The sequence below is a fragment of the Fusarium musae genome, chromosome 1 (genome assembly GCF_019915245.1).
Source record: "Fusarium musae strain F31 chromosome 1, whole genome shotgun sequence".
Classification (NCBI taxonomy): Eukaryota; Fungi; Ascomycota; class Sordariomycetes; order Hypocreales; family Nectriaceae; genus Fusarium; species Fusarium musae.
Genome location: NC_058387.1, coordinates 4,518,761 through 4,540,998, shown reverse-complemented (window position 1 = coordinate 4,540,998; position 22,238 = coordinate 4,518,761). Strand labels below are relative to the sequence as shown.

The following is a 22,238-nucleotide window of genomic DNA, read 5'->3' as shown; positions in this document are numbered from 1 at the left end:
CACTATTCTGTATCACGTGCATCCATACGCTCCATCTTGGGCATAGAAATCATCCCTCGATTCAAACGAACCATGGAATATGTTGACTGTCCATCAACCACTATAGAAAACCATGTCAAGGCTTGCTCAACCCGTCTCCAGCTCTGACTCAATTATGCGGGTCTTGGTCCTAGAGAAATGGAAGACAAATTTCGCTATTCATTGTCCACCGATTTTCTCGGTTTCTGAGCAATAGCATGAACAGGGTCTCCAGACGGTGCTCACTATCGATCTCCAACCCACCTGTTCCCTCAATTGTCTGTATCACCCATCTCCACTCTGCCGAGCAATTTGGTCTAGCACTTGGCCTCCTCGTGCATCCCAAGGGTCACAAAGGGGCCAAAGTCATGTGCACATCCCTTTACTCCGTACAACTACTAGTATGGCTTTCTTTGACTCGGCAGCTCGTTGTATTGTTCCGGTGGCTGTGTACGGATATTATTCTTAATAATAAATATTCTACATACATACGCAGCTCTAGGATCTTCCACCAGAATCCAATCAACATCCAATGTCCTGCCGCCTCATGTCACCGGCCTTGTTAAAAGCCCCTTGACAGCAGAACAGGCTTCTTTCCGAACTATCCACTAAGTCCTTGTCCTGGATTTCTCGCTTGAGCCCAGTGCCGACGAGTGCGCCGTGCCCAGGCGGCCAAGATCAACACAATTGACATGGTCTTGGGTGGATCAATATAGCAGAACCCGAGATGATGTTGTTATGCCAGGACCAGAGCGTTTCGACAAGTGGCAGTCTCCAGCCAGTCGTCAGTGCTCTCCCCAGCGCAGAGGTCGTCTGCTGGACTGCATGGCCCTGTCATTGGCTTCTTGGCTCTGTTGTGTCTCCTGGCACCATTTTGGCACTCAGATGAACCACGGTGCGGCCCATAGCTACCATGAGGCTCTACTGTCTCATGTTTACTGCAATGGATATTGTGACAATAGCTTGGATTTGAACTCGTCTCAGGTCAAGGATTGTGTTTTGTTTGATTTTACGACACCAACACTGTTGCTGCTTTTCTCCCAGTCCACAGCGTATCCCCTGTTCTGCCGTGGGATGCACCCAACTGTCAGGTCATGTCATATCAGGTCACGCTTCAGCTACCCGCACCAGCGTCATCCTCTGACAACCGCTTCTATCCAGTAACCTTATGTATCAACCCTCCAACATGTCGTGGCTACGAGAGCCGGCCATCATGGAAACTCTACCGAGCACACCATTACGCTACACAGCAGGTTGGTCTGGGATCTGGTGATTCCTTGCTCATCGATTTCTTTAACGTTACCTACCTTCTTTACCTAAGACCAAAAGTTCAAGGAGAGACTGGTCTGACCTGGTTTCAAGCCTAAGCATGGCCCTACGGCGGCTGGGCGCTAGCTAGAACGTCGTATTAAACAGTACCCGCATTGTGCCCTAACTCAAGGTACTCTGGCGAATCAATCAATACGGTCGACTGAGGCAAGGGACTGGACCCCATAAAAGATACATTGTCATGCACGAAAGGTACCTCGCTGGACTTGTGAACCAAGCGCATACTTTCTGATTCCCAAGATAGTATCGGTACCTTACTTTGACCGCTAGACCCGCAACTCCTCGCCTCCACGACCCTTATTCGCCTGTTGTTAAGCTCTTTCACTTTCAAGAATCACGATGAAAGAGGAGAATGCTACCCTGGAGATTGACCAACATTTGAGCAAATGCGATCAAGAACGGAGGTTGAATCCAAGGATACGGAGTACACACCAAACGTTCAACGTGTATTAAGTCGAGCTATACATATGATTACCAGGTATTAGTACATATCACCCTGCACGCTCTCTCATTCCACACACACAGCCATTTCCATTGTCCAACACGAACATTAGAAGCTGTCTACCAATTCACAGTGGAGGCACAACAATGTCACGGTTCCGCGATGTCACACTCAGGCCTTTCATCAGCCACTCAGGATTTGATTCCATAATCGAGGGTAGACCAGACTACTAATTGACCCCAGCCGTGGCTCACACGATCGCGCTCTCTACCTCACCATGCGTTCAGGTGACTCCCAGTTCAGCTACCGCCTTAATCAACTCCAGCACAGATTTGTGACAAGTTGGGGATAGTAGATCAGCCAGAGCCGCGATCACCAAGCCAGCTTGGGCCGATTACCGCTCAGAAGCCTCTGATACTAGTGGATCAGCTATTTGGACTACGATACGGATATTCATTCCTTCATTCCCATGACTCAAGCATTCCGAGACTACTTTTACTATTGAAAGTTAGGCACTCGGTTGGCAAGACACATACTATCTATCCAGGCGGATCAAGGCCGAGACAATAACAACTTTGCACAGTATTCGTGGGCAGCGGCACGAGCGGTACAACCAAATCTCTGGATGTGCCAGAAGAATGTGTTCCAATCATATTCCACGTCTGCTAACTTAAACCGGCTGACGGTGGCTTTGTTAGACAGGAGCCATGAGAATGCCATCAAATTGAAGTTCACGTGCTTTAAGGGCCTCAAACTATGGTTCCGTTTGGGGCTCCTTCTTTTCGTCTGAGCTGGCTCCCGAGGCGTTATAATTTTAACTGATATGATCTTCCATGATCCTTCTCACCGTGTCGACTTGGCTCTAATCTACAACCACCTCGTTTCGGAGATTCGCACACCAATAACCTTACAAGAAGAAGAGCAGGCTAACAGGCTAGGGGGTGAGGAAATACAGCGGACGGGCTTTGGTGGGAGATCAGCGATTTTTGGTGTAAGTCATTCCGCTGTTTTTCCTCACACCGAGGACAGGATACCTTGATACTTCTGGTGCACACCTCATGATCACCATACATACATACATGATGATGGTCCGTGGCCGGTTGACAATGCAATCTAGGTCCACATGCCCATCAGCACCCATATTCAACCACAGCTCTCCACATGCAGGATTTCGGGTTGTGGGACCAACCCTGCAGCCTCTTTGTGTCTGGCAAGTATTGGGACGTAAAAGGTTGCGGATGATTTCTGTTGAACTCGATCGCCAACGTCCAAGACGGTTTATTTCTTCAATAGCAATCAGTGTTGCATCGCGCTTTGGAACCCCGGAACAGAGCCCGAAGCAGAGAGTTCGTTTTGATCCAGTGCCCACTGTGATAAAATTTTATCCAGGGCACACCGACATTCGATGTTGAGAGTTTTGGGGTGGCATCCCTGATGAGCGAAGCTGATCCCTTCTTCACTGTACTCCGTAGACCTGAGTCTGTTGAAGGGACCCTGTTCTATTCATGTCGCGGCTCAAAATTTTGTCGCCTCTTTATACTGCGACTGGGCTTACTCGTTTTACGCTTGATCAGTGGCCATTTACGCTGGCCCCGTCATTTACAGCGTGGCTAGACTCTCTCCTATTTGAGGATCATGATTTATTCACTATGAGGAATGAATGATAATAATTTTCCGTGGCTGTACCGTTATCAACAAAAGAACGCTTGACCGGTCTTACTTGTACGTGATTGAGAACGACTACTCGCACATTTTCGCATTTTGCCCAATAATAAACTGGCAAAGCAGTTCCACGAGATGATCTTGTTTGAGGTTTTATGCAACTGTGCAATTTAACTGATCCTAGCGGCCCTTTTTGTTGTACGATCCACATTTTTATTCTGTGGTTGTCGTGATTCGTGATTCGACTCGTGATTTTCATGTGAGTGGGCACTTGTAGAACCCGTTTTGACGTTTTGGAGGTCGATCTGATCAACCTCAAACGGTCGTTTCCCGCTACGAACGATCATGTGCTGTTCACAAGCTTCTGTTCCATGCATTGCCCACAACGGTGCCCGTCCTGTATATGTCTTGAACAGCGCTGCCGTTTTCAGTCAGATGATTTGGCGTCCTTTGCGTTAATTCCTCCTCATCTTGACATGATCATTCCACTCGCATATTGGCGACCCCCGAAACACCGATATCCTTCGTATATCCCTGATAATGGTATCGATCTCAGAGAAGGTGCATATATCCTACGGATGCTTTAGGTCTGAACCGCAGTTTTCTATATTAGGCTTCATCTTGTAGAAGAATAAGAATTTTGGAAGCAGAAATACCTTCGAATTAGTCCCGTCAAAGACATTGCAATCTCTACCATGGTAGCTATCACCAGTTTATGTACCTCGATGCAAGTACGCCTAAGACAGATGGAACCGAAGTTCCCGTTTGCATGATCTCGTGCGCATGCGTGTCATGATATTATACACAGCCAACCTTGTTTAACCGCCCGGTCCGCCGTGCCTTGGAATTGGTCGAGTCAGCCATACATACATACATCAAGTACATGATAGCATAAGTTGATGCGTGCTATTCCATGCCGGCTGTCACCCTTTTGCTGTCCCAGTCGGACAATGACGACTCATCTCGAGGACTCGAGCTTATCCTCGTCGAGAAACGAAACGAAACGTTGATGCAAGCCCCACACCCTTGCAGATTGAGCTACGGCCATGTGCCATGCTTTCATGCCCACCACCACTTCTCTGATGGCACCCAAAGCTCCCGGAACGGCTTGTTTCTCATGTCTTTGCTTGGTTGGTGGTGTGTTGGACCCTTGTCCTGATCTTGGGCGTAGACTAAAATACTTGGTCCAGGTTAGCCCGTTCATTGCTTGTCCTTGGCCCTATCAAGGCTATCATGCACCACAAAGGTCTGTGCCCGGCATGTGAGTGTGTAGGTGATAAGGCAGAGAGCTATTGTGAATTTAAGCCTACCATGCCTGATTCGATGAGAGATTCCATGCCTAGCGGGGACGTCTGCATCTCGAGTTTTCTTTCTTGCCGGCTAGATTTTCTGATCTTGGATCAGACGAGAGATCTTCGTATTATTTCTCCCTTTCAACATGGCACGCCCCGTGATATGTCAACCCGTCTATCCATATCTTGTTTAATATGACCCTCGTAGGGTATGCTGAACGGCGGTGAGATTAAGCAAGAGTGCAATACTGCGCAAAAAAACAAAACGCCGCTGAGCACCACAGTTTATTGTACTTTGTTGTCAACACTGGGCGTAGAAGGTGTTGCGTATGATAGTATAGATAATTGATACAGGAACAGCGGGATTGCGTCGGGGTCGGACCTGGGCCTAGGTAGCCATGATGCAGACACTATATAAGTTTGTCTCAACTTACAAAACACCATAGCGTCTTGAGGCCAGTTCTTCGGGCTGTTGAGCTGTTGAAATGCTACTGGGGATTTTGGACTCGACTGGAGTCTTCTTAGAGGACTCCGTATTGGTTCGGCCGTGTGTTGATGGATCTTTGATTGAACATTTCGATCTGCTTCGATGAAGGACTCCCCATGAGTGTTGCTCCGTATGTACCAGAATAATGTCTGTTCTAGCATGTGTCTATCCCCAATTCGACACGTCCTCAGTGAAATAGGTGCATGCTTCGTTTAGTGTAGGTTTTGACCAAAGTGTACTGTTACGCAGGCCTCTGGACACTGGTTATTTATTGAAAAAGGTTTTGTTTCCTGTGTGTCTATCATCGTGTCTTCCGAGGAATCTTGACCGAAAGCTTTATATCGGGATATAGAAAGCTCAGTGTCTAAGGCCAAGGGCTCTTGGACGACCGGAGATAGGTGATTGATTCGAAGAAGTCTCATAAACATTTCAAGGGTATCTATCATTTTGACATACCAAGGCTCTATTCAGGCTTGCCAGTATTGCAAGTGTTAGCTTTCGTGAATGTCTGGGCAGTATAATGACTGTGACTAACCTCTTCGAGGAAACCTAATATAATTTTGACTGTGCCTTTTCATGCCACGCGTGACTTCGTCAGTAGCCACGCCTGGGAGAATAGGCTTCTGTATTGAAGGCTTGTTATAACTTGAGGAATTGCAAATAAGGTTACAACTGAGGTACTGTTGTCATCTAACTAGGAGACTTATCTTTATTGAGGCTATATATACATATATTGTCCTCTAGAAGCTGAAAGTTGATTAAGATTTTTTTAGAAGTATGCTGGCTTCATGTATCTCGTTCAGATGCCATAGCTTTAGCTATAAATCAATCAATTAACTTCGACATTTCAAAATCTTCTCAAATATATGTGACAGGACATCGCAGCATGTACTGTTGTAATAGAGTTGCTTGGTAGATGGCACGATCCATGTCTTGGGCAGGTTCGTCCTTGGGAGTTCCCCAAGGGTCCAGGGGTATCTCGGATAGGTCTCCTTCTATTGACCATGGAGATTTGCCACAACCAGAAAAGTTGCAGAACAACGAGGCTTTGGACTAAGCGATATAGACGTACGGGGGAATTAAAAGATGGATCGTAGTATCGTATGTGTAATCGTGGTTGGGATCGAGGTTTCGTAACGGCGGCGGGCGACACGATTACTGCTCGAGTAACTTAGAGACTCTGGATAAAATTAGAAATAGTTTTATCATGGTAGTCTTATGACAGGAGTCAATCGAGAAAAGGGAATCTCTCAACTACCAACCGATGTTTGAAGACCCCATGTGCCTGTTCTTAGCTTTCTAACCCCGACTCAGGACTTATAGTGCATTTCTGAAGTCAAGTACTATTCGTGAAGGAAATAAAGACCTAAAATATGTTCTTGGGATCGTTTCCTTGTAGAGATTCGATGTTTGTATTCTATAAGGGGTTTTGCGGTTGCATGTCGACCGAGAATTCGAGTCTGGGGCTAACCCCTTTTCCACGTTTGATGGGAAAGACACAAGTTGACAGGATGAATAATGCTGCGGTGCAGTACGAGATGATTATTTCTGCTGTTTGTTGCAGAACATTTGAACCAGTGGGGTGTACAGTGGACAGTCCGTCGATGCAGGTCACCATGTTCACAAGATGGGGTGAACAGCACATGAACCATCACCCAGTGCTTCAAGGTCCTTTACATGTTCGTGCATTTTTGGGGCCTGAAGAAATGAAAACTTAACATCAGCGTTTAGAGATTTATTCAGAGGGTATATGGAGCTAGAGACGGTGCTGAAAGAACCTTAATGCTTGCTACCTGCCGAGCCCCCTAAGCCATACCCTGAGATTTAGGGGATGTATTGGATCACGGACGATGGTTCTACAGCGCTAGCACTACAAAACAGCATCACACGCACATTGTGACGCCAGAGAAGCCGAGAATACGACTTTTGTAGATGCATATATGATAGAATGCCTACAGTGGCTGAGTTACATCACACCCCTTGTTTCGTCTGATGTCTCGTTTAGACTCTGAGATCCGCTAAAATTACTTCCATTGTCTACAACTCTCTATTGTACTCTATTGAGCTAAATCGTCTAAAAAAGCCTGACAATTGGCCAGCAGTGCAAGTGCACTTGGCCGTTTGTACTCTTGCTCCCGTGCCAGGAGTTCGTTTTGTGGTAACGTGTCTGAGCCACACTCCACAGCCTTTCTCTTTCTGCACCTCCACTCGCGCTGCAAACAACTTTCACAAATCTCCTATTAGCTAGGTACCTTACCTTGGGTGATTAGTTGGCAGTGAATCATAGCCTTCTTATGCACTCGGAGTGGGGTATAATCTTCTCTTCTACCATCATCTCTCTCTCTCTCTCTCTCTCTCTTCTCCCTCTTCCCTTCTTGCTCCTCCTTCTCACTTCCTCTTTTCATCCTCACTCTTCCCTTATCTCTTCTCCCCTAGGCCAAACACCGGCACCGCATCTTGGAATTCTCTTGGACATCATTTCACTCAGATTTCTTGACAACCTCGCCGTTCTTTGTACAGCAAAGCCTCAAACTATGGCTGGACGCAAACCAAAGGCGAGATATCGGAACAAGAACAAACAAAACGTTCCTGGTAACATTCCTGTCAACTCGACGATTATGACAACCTCAGAATGGAACACAAACGCTGGATGGACTCAGGCCACTACAACCAGTAACCATCACTATGCTCACCAACCTCTCATGAAGGTGACTCCTATCTGTAAGCCTGAGAACCGACGACGCTATGGCCCCAAGGAGTCTCGAGAGCGTCTTGAGTCACAAGGCTACCATCCGTTGGTCACTAGCATGACTAAGGAAGAGGTTGAAGCCTCTTACGAGGAGAAACGCAAGAAGAGCCTTTATAAGCCTCATTTTAGTGATTATGTCGGCATGGGAAAAGAACAAGGCTTCCAAGGTCGATATACCTCCGACATGAATCTGCTTATCAAGTCAACCGACTCCTCCTTTGAGAGCCAGCATGAGGCCTCTGAACTCACCAAGGAAGTCTTCGACGGAACACACCCGCAAGGCCTCCTGATTGCACAGCAACTTGCTTCGCTTGGCATCAAGCATCTTGAAAAGCTTGCTCTTGCTCGCCCCCAAGAATGGGACGCCCTTTCCAAGGGTATGGCTATCTGGGATTTCACTACCAACAAGTTCCATAGCAAACCATCTGGTCACGTTTTTCTGTGTCTTTTCCCAAAGATTTCTCAGGGAGCTTTCATCAAGTCGCCTGCCCACCAGGAATCACGAACACACGAAGAACGTATTCGGAAGGAAATCATCGACCTGATCAACTGGATTTACTCTAAATGTGGTCCTACAGAGCGACCTGCTTGGCATCCCGACGAAAAACTGACACAAGCCGAGGGGCTGAGTCCGGAAGTCTTGCGCTGTCTCAACAGAGGCACAAAGCCACCGCAGGTTGTGATCAACATGGCCAGGTCCATCCCAGACATTAGTAACCTCGAGGACATGATGAGAGACTATGTCGACCAACCCGAGTATCTCGACTATCGCATGTCAAAGCCAGTCGCACTGAAGAATATGTTCGGCCTCCGTAAGTTCCATTGCCTTCTACACCTGTGTTTTCACTCACAAATCATAGTCACAAGCATCTTCAACAGAAGGACAAATATTCGTGTTCTTCACTTTCAGAAAACCCCGCTTCTCGACCGACGACTGTTGGCATGCATCCTGCGTGCTTGCCCTCATATTACCACCCTTGGCATTTATCAATGCCCCCTTATTCACTTTGGTGATATCATTTGCCTTCTGGACCTTATCCATGAGGTCAACTTGAAGCGCAGCAGTCAGAGCTTGCCGCTGGTAGAAGCCTTGGACTTTTACCCTCTGTACCAAGCCGGCATGCCCTTCAAGGTACCCGCTGCAGAAAAGCTCACCAGAGCAGAGAAGCAACGTGGTATGGAGCCTGCCGCAAGGGAAACACATGGATACGGGATCACTTGGACCTATATGAACCTCGAGGTGGTTCAGCGAGGCGTTTTCGGTATTATTCTGAAAACTGTCCTAAAGGCTCGCAAGATGGGCATCCGTCTTCTGATGGATAAAGACGCAGCCTTCATGAAGTACCTCTCGGATATTCCCATGTTACCTGGTATTATTTTTCAATTCCTAGACGGTTTGTACCGCTATCTTGATCTCAAAGAGACTGGATCCGAAGACCACACCGCCATGAGAAGAGCGAAGTACGACATGATTCTGGCCGTACGCACCGGCCTAGAGTCGCCATATCGCAACACCCTCGACCCGTCCTACGACGATACCGGAAAGCTCACTTCACTCTTTTGCCGTTCGTGTGGGTACAAGATGTTGGACATCTTCTTCTGCCCCCAGTGGGTCCGAAACCGACAAGACCCTCAAGACTGCGCTGGGTGTACGCTCCAGGGTTTGCTTGACCATCAGAGCGATCATCAAAAGCATCATGACATTAATCTGATGGGACCCTTCTTAGAGAAGGACTGGGACCCCAAAGGCTTCAACGTTGATGCTCCAGTTCATGCCGATGGCCAAGAACTCCTTTCTTTGCACACCCGGAAGACCACAAACGATCTCCCTGTGATGGCGCTTCTTCCAAATGGTGATTTTGACCAGCCGCCGTTACAGGAGCAACTTATCTGCGAGCACAAGAAGAATAACGACTGTCTCCAGGGCCTGCCTACTCTTCAAGACATGCTCCTACAGAAGGACACCCATAAGGAGGATGCTAAAAACCATGCTCTTAATGTTGATACATGCCGGGCCCTCTCGATCATCATGAATTACACTGACTCCGAACTTGCTAAGCTGGATGAAAATCAGGGTGTCGGGGGTCATTTCTGTCAAGGCCAGGGATGGCGGCCTCTCGTTGGAGGCTTCAGAGATCCAAAGAAAAGCCACACATTCGACTCAGCCACGAAGGCGGCTCAAGAACTTAAGGTGAGGGCCGAGATTGCAGAAGGTCGACGACCGAAGCAGGATGCCGCGGGATTTTGGTGATGCTTGGAAAACCCCACCTAGGTCAACCCTAGAACTTGGGAACTCATGGAACGTTTGGCTGCTTCTGATTTGTTGGTACATGACACTTTGCAGAACCCAGGATGCGGTTTTGCTTAAAACACCCAAGTACTTGATGATAGCTACACGGAGGATAGAACGAGAGCTTTTGAAAGAAAATGGGAACTGGCTCTGATGGGAGAATGAACACAGCTTGGGATGGTTGGCGCTGATGTAGCTATTTTCTGATCCGTAGCCTTAATCAAGTTCACCAGAACAAGAATAAGCTGCCGTGAAATATCGGGAAGACTCTGATCATCGTGGCCAGAATGTATTATAACAACGTAGAGACATAGATCTTTTTGCAGGATATCATGTTCATGAAAGTTGAAGGTCGAGATAGGAAAAGTGGATTCCGGGATGACTTTGTCCACACGTGATTCGACGATTCAGCACTTGAAGGCAAACCTCAACTGCTCAAGGACAGAACTTCTCTCCGACCAGGGTCGTCCGCCTCAGAATCAACCACGATGGCTTCATTCCTTCGCGCCTTCTCGCTATCGGCGAGATTATTGACCCCGAGCAATGCCATGGGCGTTTTTGCGGCTCGCGCCAACTGGTCGCTCTTTGCCAGCCCCCCAACGACGCCCATCTCTCGAGCACTCGGAAACGGTTTGATGCAACAGACTCGCGGCATGAAGGTCCACAGTTCGGTAAAGAAGCGATGCGAACACTGTAAGGTAAGAGAGGTCAGCCAGGGACTATACCCGGGTAGAACTGATACTCGATAGGTCGTTCGACGGAAAGCCGGCAAGCGACATAACGGCTACTTGTATATCATCTGCAAGGCGAATCCTCGACACAAGCAACGACAAGGTTAAATACGAATGGCGGGATACGGGAGGATATGTACGATATGTGTGAATCAACTGCGATTCGGACATTGCTGGACGGGGCAATGGGAAACATTATGCGTGATAGAACGAACGAACTACTGAGGGCGATTCTTTCAGTGAGAAGCCTTGAATAAACATTCTATGGAATTTGAGAAAATGACGACAGCGCTGGGACTGGAATTGTTCGTCATGTACAACTACCACTATATTCACAACTGCTGCGCTACATACCATCGATATACCTCTCCATGCCTTCCCACTCCGTCTTTCCAATTGAAAGGAGATACCGAACGTGTGACTTGGAGAGAACAGTTAGTGAATTGGTTGAGAAGCGAATGAGGGAACATACAGCGTCTGCGACGTTGCGACGCCGTTCAAATTCGTCACGGGCGTATTTTCGAGACTCGGCTCTTGTTGTAGGATCAGCGATCTTTTTGGTCCCGCGGAGGATAGTGCGGTAGAAAGCCAAGACTCGGCCTCTTTGGATGAACTAGATACGATTTCATCAGTCTTTGACATCATGAAACTTGTATCCGGCCCGAGAGTGTAGATCGTACCTGGTCGAGACTTAATGTTGGCTTGATACGAGAACCGCCTGATCGGGTGGCATAGCCACGGCTGAATGTCAGCAAACGACTGCTGAGGCCCATTCCGCCAACTTCTACCTCGTTAAATGAGAAATAGTGAATATTGTCATTTCTTGAAGTTAAGATATTGATGATGAAAAGCTTCAAACGGTGCTTTCTCATCGTATCGGACAAACCTCGGCTATCTAGAGGGTCTGGTACTTCCGGTTCATCCAGCACTTCATATTGTTAGTGGAGGTGTGACCATGTTTGACAGAGAGGTCTATTATCACCTCGCCATTGACCTTGGATTGTTACCATTTCAAGATCTTCATCGTAGATTCTTCCACATTCTTCGGCATCGCAACCTACATTAAAATCATGACAGAAACGAATGGCACAAAAGAACCAAGGAGATTGATTGGAAGAAGACGACAACGACCCGAAAACCCCATTGAGACGGCCAATAAGGTCGAAGACGATGAGTTTCTGACACAATATGTGAAGCCAAGGTTAGTTTACGTTTAACCAATAGACAAAAGTTATAACAAGTGTGGTATCTAGTAGTAGCAAGGGTTGGTCAGAATGGAAACACCCACAAGACGAAGCAACCTATACCATGAGCCTCACACGTCCTACTTGCATGAGCGATGAAGATCTGGAGGCATGTTATAACTTGGTAGAAGAAACAAGCGGCCAAGATTATCGCACCTCATCTCTCGGTTGGCACCCGGCTACTAAGAAAAAGGAGATGAGATCCCCAGATCTTCGTTACATCCTTGTGAAAGACAGTGAGGACCACATAAAAGGGTTTACATCTTTCATGCCGACATTCGAGAACCATGAGCCGGTCGTTTACTGCTATGAGATTCATCTGAAGCCAGAGCTCCAAGGGTGAGTCAGCCAAGATGACTATTCCTGAGACCATCCGTATTTCAACGGGAATTTGTCTGTCATGCAGGATTGTGCCACAAATAGAACACGGATGGCCGTTGATGAACTAGCTGACATCCAATAAAGGACAGGTCTCGGCAAGAAGCTTATGGGCTACTTCATGGACGTCGCGGAGAACATACCTTCAGTTGAAAAGGCCATGCTCACGTGTTTTGTCAGCAACAAATCTGCCCTCAAGTTCTACGAGAAGCTAGGATTCTCAAAAGATGATTACTCGCCAAGGGCGCGAAAGCTACGAGGAGAAAAGGTGGTGATACCCGATTATGTGATACTCAGTCGACAAACAACCTTCAAGAGAGTCGAGGCGTCGCGGGCGTACGAGCCTGGACTTCGATGAGAAAGGCGATACATAGATACAAGCAAACACGGGCTTTCAAACTTATTTATCTCGTTGTGGTTGCAAGACAGCTCGTATTACTACATGCGGTCGTAGCCGCTTATTAGTGTGGAAACGCATATGAACTGCCAGGCTTTAAGAACTGCTTCTGGAAACCATTCATATAACCAGGATGTCGCGAGCTAATAAGGCCCTGATCCAATCGATACGTACGGCGCACCTCGATACGTTCCGTACAATTTACAGTGACTTTGCTTAACCTATAGGTACCGAGCTAGGCCTATTAGGTCGGTTGTGCAGGCTGCGGGGCCCGACGTAGCGAGACAGTCTAGTCACGTGATCTATGATCCGGATGTATCAGTGTACGGATCGATTGTGTACGCTTGTTTTGCCGTTTGTTGAAAACAAGCGGGCGACACGAATTGTGTTTTTTCGATACGTTTTTTGCTATTTCCGTCCTAACCCCGTTAGACCTAGCTTTCTAGGGCCTAGCGTGACAAAGGTACATTGATCAGGCTTGCATAACTGACCCCTGTCAAATCGTGTACTTAGGCCAGCTGGAATGACCTTGACCGTAACGTATCGAGTGCGCCGTACGTATCGATTGGATCAGGGCCTAAATAATAAATTAGTAAAAAATCAATACATTTATCTCTAAATATTTACCCAAGCACCATGAAAATTGCCCAGGATCGAGAAAGGTAACTAGCCCCAGCTATTAAACCACCGTATGATACGTGGGACATTTGCATCTAAGTAGTTAGTTACCTGTCTAATAGAGTGCATAAGTACTGACCTGCTGCCTTTCTCTTAAGATGCTCTGCATATCCCCTAGACGGGTGATATTAGTGTAAATAAGTCCCCTATTTGAAATCTCTATCTAGAGCTCCCTTCAGCCGAATAAACTTGCCAAATCCTATTATATAGGGCTTACTGCTAATCTCCCTGATTAAGATATACTTTCTAAGGCACAGGCTATAAGGCTTAAAAAAGGAAAGAATTAATAACTATAATTTTAAGTAAAAAGGAATAACTAATAGCCCTTTAAGCCCCTTCCTAACTTAATAATTATAAAAGTAAAAAGCCCTAAACTAATTACTAATATTAATACTATTTATATAATTATTATAATTAATAAAAGCTAAAAAAAGCTATATATATTTAATACTTTTAATATTAAAATAATTAAAAATCTAATAAGCTTATAAGTAAGTAAAAACTAAGTACTTATAAATTTACTATTTAAGTTTATAATATTAATATATTATTATAAAAAATAATATAAAAGTATTATCTTTTTATATAATTTAATTAACCTATATATAAATAAGTAAGCTTAAGTATTTATTAACTATATTTACCTTTAATTTATATTCTTTATATTACTCTATATTACCTTATAACCTAATCTAATCTATTATTAATCTACTAAGCTAGCTTTAGCTTACTAATATTTACAGTTTTTCCCTTAATACTAAAACCTTTATTTTATAATTTACCTTTTTACCTTTCTTTTCCCCCTTACTTCTCTTCCTTTACCTTATAATAGCCTTTAATTCCTATAATATAATATTTATACTATTAATTTAATTACTTTAACTATATATTTTAACTCTATAAACTATACCTAATATTAGCTATTACTACTACCTAATCTAATAGCTATAATAAAGGCCTATTACTCTATTAATAAGTCCTAATCCTACCTTAAGTAATTAACTAGGTCTTTTAAGGCCCTTAATTTACTTATAATAGTTAGTATAATAGATATATCTTTATTAAATCACTGTTAATACTACTGTTTATTACCTTAGTATTATTATTTTATAGGGCGAATATGCTTAATTAGGCAAATTCTATTTAATTAACTATAGCTTTATTTACTTACTAAAGGGCTCTTTTAACTTTTAGATAAAACTCTTTCTTATATATAGAGTCTTTTTTATCCTATATAATTAACTTTATAGATTTTCCTAGGCAATTTTATTATATATAAACTCTAAATACTACCTATAATACTTTATAAGCTTACTTACTAGTACTTAACCTATAGGTTAGTAAAGATATAGTTTATAAGTATACTAATACTCTAAATCTAGAAACTATACTTATTCTTTAACTTATAATAGTATAGGTCTTCTTTACCTAAGGTATTTAGTTATTATACCTCCTTATTAAGCTACCTTTTATAAAGAGAGCTTTTAAGTAAGTAATAAAAGAGCTTATATTTAAAGATAACTAGCTAAAGTAACTAGTTATCTATTTACTAACTATAGCTAATAGCTAATACCTATCTAGCTTCCCTTTATACCTTAAATTTAGCCTTAAAGGTTAAATTAGTTTAAAGGAAAGTAATATTATTATTATTAATTAGTTAGTTATTATAATAGCTAGCAGGGATAGGCTATAGATATTATTAAATAACTTTTACTAGTTATATATTAAGTAAGTTTAATATTTTAACTATAATTAAAGTTAGTATTATTAATCTTATATAATTAGGTAAAGAACTTATATTTAATAGAGGCTTAATTAATTTCTTAATAATTTTATAATTATTAAGATAACTTTAAAGATAGATAGATTAAGAAAGGTTAAAGTTATAAGGGAATTATAGACCCTATTAATTAAGCTTTTTATAGCTTTTTAGCTAGTTAGGTAATATATTTATTTTAATTAGAGTTACTTAAGATACTATAGCCTAAAGGTAATCTTATTAATTAAGTTTATTAAGATTTTAGTTTAGCTAGAGACTTTATAGTTAATACTTTTATAGCTATTATTAGAATATTTAGGTCCTATTTATTAGTTATTATTAGGTAAAGACTATAAAATAATAGATATATTTTATATATCTAGGAGCCTTATAATATAATTAAAGATTATAAGATTAATTTATTATATTAATATTAATTTATTAATATATAGTAAGTTTTTACTTATAATATTTAAATATTAAAAAAAAATATATAAATTAAAGATATTATTAATATTAAGATTATTAATATTAATTAGATTACTATTTATATAGGTATTAACTACTATAATAGGATAGTTATAGCTATTAATACTAATTATATAATATAGTATCTTTAGATAGTCTTTATAGTTTTTAGCTTATTTAAAATTAGGCTTTTAGGGTTAAAGCCTTAATATTAATTGCCTTAACTAGGTAATAATAAAGAAGGCCTTTAGCTTATTAAGGCTAGGGAAAATATCTTTTTATACTTATAAATTAAGGCTACTTATTTAGTTAAATTATAAGGTTAAAGGTAGTGCTATATAACCTTAAGACTTACTTTTAAAATTATTATATTTTTTAGTATTATATATAATACCTTATATATAATATATTAAAAAATAAGTATTATATTATATTATTCTTATTATAAGACCTTATTAGCTATACCTTATATATTACTATAGAGATATTTTATCTTTTTTAATAAATAAGTAAGAAAAATATATAAATAAGAAAATATACTTAATTATTTAAAGAAAGTATATTAATATAAATACTTTATTTTTATAGTAGCTTTTCCTTTTTATTAAGATCTTTAAGCTTATAAAGTAGCTTAAAAATTCTACTATTAAAGTAATAAGTATTTATAGTACTAATACTTTAATTTCTTAAGACTATAAAGAGCTTTAATAAAAAAAGAGGTTATTAAAGAATATATAATAAGTCTACTTAAGTAATAAATTAAGTAATATAATAATAATATTTTAAGTTAAGTTAAGTATTATTTTCTTAGTTTTTTTATTTATAATAACCTTATTTTATAGCTTTAAAGCTAGCTTAAAAAAGCTTTAAGGCTAGTAAAAAAGCTAGTAAAGAAAATAGCCTTTTTATATAATAGCTTAAGATTTAAACCCTATTAAAGTTAACTTTATATATATAGTAACTATATTAAAAGACTAACTTATATAATAAATTATATACTTATTAATAATAAAATTAGTACTTAAAGTTAAAAAAAAAGTTAAGGCTTATTAGAAATACTATAAGAAGTTATAAACTTTTTAAAAATTCTTCTTTTTATTAAAGAAACTATAATAATACTTTAGATATATTTTTAGTTTTTAAAATAAGATTTTAAAGTAATAAAAAGATATAAAGTTAATTATTAAATATATAGCTTACTTTTTTCCTTTTTTAAAGATTTCCTAATACTTTTTAAAAAAAAGAAATCTAATAAAAAAAATATAAATAATAATAGAAATAAAAAGGTATATTTTTATAGGCTTTATTAAAAACTAGTACTTTTTTTTCTAATTTTATAACTAATTTAAACTATTTAAATATAGAATTTATATACTTTAACTATTATAAAATAATTTCTTTAGTTAAAAATATTTAAATAGTAATATTAATAATATAAAAAGGAAATTTAATTATAGCTTATAGTATTAAAAATTAAAGGGTTTAAAATAGCTACTATAATTAGTAGCTAAGGCAGTTATAGGAAGGTAAGTACCTTAGTTAATTAACTACTATAGCTACCTTTTATTAAGGTTAGTTTAATAGCTTATTTTTTAAGGTATCTTTAATAGGAATTTAGGAACTTTAAATCTATAGTTTTAGCTATAAAATTATAATAATTTTATTAGGCTTTACTATCTGTAGATATAAGGTTATAGCTAAAAGTGGGGTATTTTATAGAACGAGTACGTGACTGACGCCTTAGGACCGTCTAGGGGATAGTTCTTCAAAGATCTGCCGATTACTGGGGAACTGGGGCCGTCGATCAACATTCATATTTCGAGCAAGCTGCTGGGGTGGTTGTCGCGGTCGATTTCTCCTTTGAAAGAATCGCCGAAATCTGCGGAGAAACATTCTGAATGATGGAATAATCGTATGTCTTGATGGAATAATCTCTGTCAGACTCCAAATGGGATGGGTGTGGTTGGAACGAAATGATGGTGCCACTTCACTACCACTCATCAACCATGGATGTCAGCCCTAGGACGCTAGTCGGAAGGCGTGGCTGAACTACCTTTTTTAGGAAACAGCTCGCAGCTCCACCTTCAAGCACTGTACTTGGAAAGTGTTCTGCTGTCTGCTTGCTGTTTTTTGTGCAGAGTTGTACTAGTTGCACAGCCAGCTTGTGAGACATGGCGTCGGTGCCAATGCGGTAGCTGCATGCAACCAAGGGATGACTTTCCATCATGTTTCTGAGCTCGAGGCGTCAGACGCCTTCTAGCTAGGCTACTAGGCTCCCCTGTTGCCTGTCCTGTCGTTGAAATGAAGGATGACCTAGCTAACGTGGAGGCTTAGAGCTGAAGCTCTGGGAGGAGAGGGCTTGCTTGTGATACGCCAGTCTGAAACGAAAGGCGAGTACCGTGCCGAGACTGTTGATTGTCCACAGTAAGGTAGTTTCTCTCATAAGACGCCGTTCCTCCCTCTTGGCCGTTAATCTTCTCCCTCCTTCCTTCAACCAGAACTTATTCTTCTTGGCTCAAATTCCGTTCAATCATAATAATTTCAATTAATTGGTCAATCGACTCACGCATCATTCAGAATGGCCCAGCAGTATTCTCAAGGACCTAATGTCCAGAACCAGGAATGGCAGAACAACCTCTGCAATTGCTCGCCCTGCGACTCTTGCCTGCTCGGCACTTTCTGCCCCTGCATCCGTATGTGATCTCTGGGACAAATTGATTGCAATTGGAAGACTAATGAACTCGCCATAGTCTTGGGTAAAACGGCCGATCGTATGAGAGATCCTACTATGCAGACTGCCGATACCTGCAACAGCGATGCTCTTATATTCTGCGCCATCAACTGCGTGACTGGCTGTGGTTGGATGTAAGACGATTCCCGAAGACCTGTTCAAACCATCAACTAATACGCAACTCCTAGTTACTCCATGATGAAGCGTGGTGAGATCCGGGAGCGATTCGGCATCAAGGGCAGTGGCATGAACGATTGCTGCGTCAGTTACTGGTGCCTCTGCTGTGCTCTTATCCAGCAGGACAACGAAGTCAAGTCTCGTCTCTCCCAGGGACCTATCACGCAGGGCTACCAAGCTCAGAAGGAGGGTATGCACATGCCAGCATCTCCTGCTGCTCAGCAGCAGCAGCAGCAATATCATGATCAGAAGCCCAACCCTCAGCAGCAGGCCTCTCAGCCCGATTATCAACTTCCTCAGCACGGTTACCAGTCTCCCCAGCCTCAGGGATCCTACCCTCCACCTCAGCAGACTTACAACCCTCAGCAGCCCCAGTATTAGGCCATTCGACCAGGGATTGTACAGCAAGATGGAGCCTCACACCGATATGACACCAGAAAAGGAAAGAAATGCATGTGAAGGGGGAAATCAGAGAAATGCCTGGCATGTGAATTGGTTTCGAGCGCGAACGGGTACGCGCCAACGGATTATACCTATATACCCAGTGACGAAGACGGTCATTTCTTATCTATATTTATATTGATTTCGATGTATTATTTGCTTCAAGGAAATCATCTACTACTAGTTAACTTTCAGTTACATATGAAAGCGTCACGCATTCTCCCATTCTCTTTTGAATTGCCTAGTTCGGCGACGGAATGCGAAATGTAGAATCAGCAGACAAAATTACTGGAACTTTAAAAAGAAACTAAAAAAACTTCAGGCTTCAGCTCGAGAGACCCTTGCAAAGTATCATTAGAAATCCACTTGACCTTCCCCTTCGAGGCATGGTTTTGTTATGCTTTGCAATGATGCTTTCCGGGATTACGGTCTGTGCACTTTGATATTTCGGCGATTTCCATGTTACGGAGCTATTCCGATGCTCGGAATCACAACTTGTGAGATCAGCGTGCGGATTGTCAGATATAAGCCATGCTGAGCGATTCTTGAGGATTTATTGGTACAATCGCTCAATGATATTTACATTTATGGACTGGTGCTGACGTTAGTGTCCCCTATGATCCTCGCAGGATGCATCACAACTCGGACAGACCGGCAGCACTTCAGTATCCCTGGGGTATCAATAAAAATATCATTCATGACCTCTGTCCTTGTCGTTTTTTCAGACTGACAGCAAAACGCCCACGCCGCACCGCTATAGTGGTTGGACAAACGCCTATTCAGATCTACGGTCACAGAGGCTCTTTACCCTCAACCCAAATCAAACCCTTCTGAATCTTGTGCCCAATTCCCCAATGCAATTGAATGCATATAAACAAACCAGTCCCTTTTTCCGTATCCCTTTCCATCGTCCCATCATTTTTTCCAAACATATATCATTACGCATAAAGCTTCTTCTCATATGACTCCATGTTGACGTTGCCCTCCAACTGGGCACTGGCTGTTCGAAGCTCGAAGCGCAGCTCACCGGCCTCGGCACTCTCGTGCATAGTCTTAAGGCTGGTCATACCACTGTCCTGGAGAGAGTGCTTGAGTCCAGCAGCAAGATAGGGGACAAACTTGTTGATCGAACTATTGTATGTTAGCATTCCCGTTTACATTCTGCTTCGGATTATGACTTACCCTCGGTGAGCAACAGCGCCAGAGACACCCTGAGCAACCAGGACGCTATCACCCTCAGAAAAGTAACGGGCAGTACCAGCATTGCTCTTCTGGCTGTCCTTACCACCGTTACCGGCCTTCTTGTCCTGCATAGCATCGATACTTCCCATACCTCGGTAAGCCTTGACGAGCTTACCCTCGCGGGAGACGAAAGAAGTACCGGGAGACTCAGTGGTACCAGCCAAGAGACCACCCATCATGATGGTAGAAGCACCCAGAGCAAGGCCCTTGACGATGTGGCCAACGTTCTGGATACCACCATCGGCGATACACGGAACACCGAAGCGGGCAGCGAAGCGGCTGACGCTGTAGACAGCGGCGGCTTGAGGACGGCCGACAGCCATAACCTCCTGTGTAATACAGGCGGAGCCACTGCCCATACCGATTCGGAGACCGTCGACACCAGCAGCGATCAGAGACGCAGCCTGCTCTCGAGTCACGACGTTTCCGCCAATGACATCGACACCAGGGAACTCACTCTTCACCCACTTGATCATCTCAATCTGGTACATGCTGTTACCCTGAGAGCTGTCAAGGATAACGATGTCAAGACCAGCGTCAACCAGCTTCTTGAGGCGAAGCTTGTCCTCGGGGCGAGTACCAATGGCAGCAGCGCAAAGGAGCTGTTTGCTGTCGGGAAGCTTGGAGGCATTGGGGAAGTGCTGGTTCTTGGTCAAATCGGAGCGAGAGATCATAGAGACCAGGTTGAAATCCTTGTCGACAATGGGCAGCTTGCCCTTCTTGGATTTGGAAAGACTTTTGTTGGCTTCGAGGAGAGTGACGTGCTCGGGAGCAGTGACAAGGTCAGTAACCATGACATTGGAGACAGGCTGGTCAAGATCCTCCTCGAACTGTAGGTCTCGGTTGGTAACAATACCAAGCAGCTTGGAACCAAGCTTGCCATCGGCTAAAAATTTTCTGGTCAGCCCAATATTCTTGTGCGGGGCAATGCGAGCTCGGATGACAAAACAACGAGTTGTGGCGATTGATCATAGTGAAGAAAGTCCCCATGACAATAGTCTATACGGTGGAACGAAAGTTATATAAAAGGGTGTATAATCATGCAATCTTGTGAGAGGTGAGGATGCTGTATAAAACTCACCAGTGACTGGGAAACCACCGAAACCCCACTTCTCCTTCAGAGCTTTAGCCTCACCAACAGTGGTGTTGCGATCAATGACGATAGGGTCGAGGATGAACCCGTTCTCGTATCGCTTGACCTTGCGGACCATATCGGCCTGGGCCTCAGGAGAGCAGTTGTGATGAATAACACCAAGACCACCCTGGAGAGCCATGTGGATAGCCATCTCGTGCTCCGTGACAGTGTCCATGGGAGACGAGACGAAGGGGGTCTTGAGAGTAATGCGCTTAGTGATGGGCGCATCGAGGGTGACCTCAGAGGCAGCGAAGCCAATGTAGCCGGGCAGAAGCAGGAAGTCATTATAGGTAAGACCGCCGTGCTTGGTTGTGTCCATAAGCTCGTGGATGTCGAGACCATCCTTCTGCTTGTACTCCTTCAGCACCTCGAGGGCTGTGGTGTAGTCAAGGACCGAGGCAGACATGACTGGCAGATAAAAGAGTATATGACGAGGAGAATGAAAATGTGAGGTCGAAGGCGAGTTGAGTCGATAAGCAAGCTCTGGCCTTTAGTATCGACTGCTAAGATTGATAGAACGCTTCTTCCCGAAAGAAAGAAAAGAGAAAAGAATTGGTGGTGCTGCCTCAAAAACTTTTTTATGGGACG

At 42.9% G+C, this 22,238-nt stretch overlaps 6 protein-coding genes across 6 annotated transcripts; 4 read left to right on the top strand and 2 right to left on the bottom strand.

Moving 5' to 3' along the window:
* Positions 1 to 7,764: 7,764 nt before the first annotated feature.
* J7337_001366 (uncharacterized protein) lies at positions 7,765 to 10,230 on the top strand (the record flags this gene model as incomplete). The annotated part of the gene is made up of 2 exons (XM_044819108.1): positions 7,765 to 8,791; positions 8,840 to 10,230. The coding sequence occupies 2 exons, from the start codon at positions 7,765 to 7,767 to the stop codon at positions 10,228 to 10,230; spliced, it is 2,418 nt and encodes an 805-aa protein (XP_044686810.1).
* Positions 10,231 to 10,757: 527 nt separating this feature from the next.
* Positions 10,758 to 11,108, top strand: J7337_001365 (uncharacterized protein; the record flags this gene model as incomplete). Its single annotated transcript, XM_044819107.1, has 2 exons — positions 10,758 to 10,967; positions 11,019 to 11,108. The coding sequence occupies 2 exons, from the start codon at positions 10,758 to 10,760 to the stop codon at positions 11,106 to 11,108; spliced, it is 300 nt and encodes a 99-aa protein (XP_044686809.1).
* A 238-nt stretch (positions 11,109 to 11,346) lies between these two features.
* J7337_001364 (uncharacterized protein) lies at positions 11,347 to 11,773 on the bottom strand (the record flags this gene model as incomplete). The annotated part of the gene is made up of 2 exons (XM_044819106.1): positions 11,347 to 11,613; positions 11,681 to 11,773. The coding sequence occupies 2 exons, from the start codon at positions 11,771 to 11,773 to the stop codon at positions 11,347 to 11,349; spliced, it is 360 nt and encodes a 119-aa protein (XP_044686808.1).
* A 297-nt stretch (positions 11,774 to 12,070) lies between these two features.
* On the top strand, positions 12,071 to 12,980 carry J7337_001363 (uncharacterized protein; the record flags this gene model as incomplete). The annotated part of the gene is made up of 3 exons (XM_044819105.1): positions 12,071 to 12,201; positions 12,254 to 12,583; positions 12,710 to 12,980. 3 exons carry the CDS (start codon positions 12,071 to 12,073, stop codon positions 12,978 to 12,980), a joined length of 732 nt encoding a protein of 243 aa, XP_044686807.1.
* A 5,522-nt stretch (positions 12,981 to 18,502) lies between these two features.
* Positions 18,503 to 19,213, top strand: J7337_001362 (uncharacterized protein; the record flags this gene model as incomplete). Its single annotated transcript, XM_044819104.1, has 3 exons — positions 18,503 to 18,617; positions 18,675 to 18,789; positions 18,844 to 19,213. 3 exons carry the CDS (start codon positions 18,503 to 18,505, stop codon positions 19,211 to 19,213), a joined length of 600 nt encoding a protein of 199 aa, XP_044686806.1.
* A 998-nt stretch (positions 19,214 to 20,211) lies between these two features.
* Positions 20,212 to 22,056, bottom strand: J7337_001361 (uncharacterized protein; the record flags this gene model as incomplete). The annotated part of the gene is made up of 3 exons (XM_044819103.1): positions 20,212 to 20,404; positions 20,456 to 21,401; positions 21,597 to 22,056. 3 exons carry the CDS (start codon positions 22,054 to 22,056, stop codon positions 20,212 to 20,214), a joined length of 1,599 nt encoding a protein of 532 aa, XP_044686805.1.
* Positions 22,057 to 22,238: the final 182 nt, after the last annotated feature.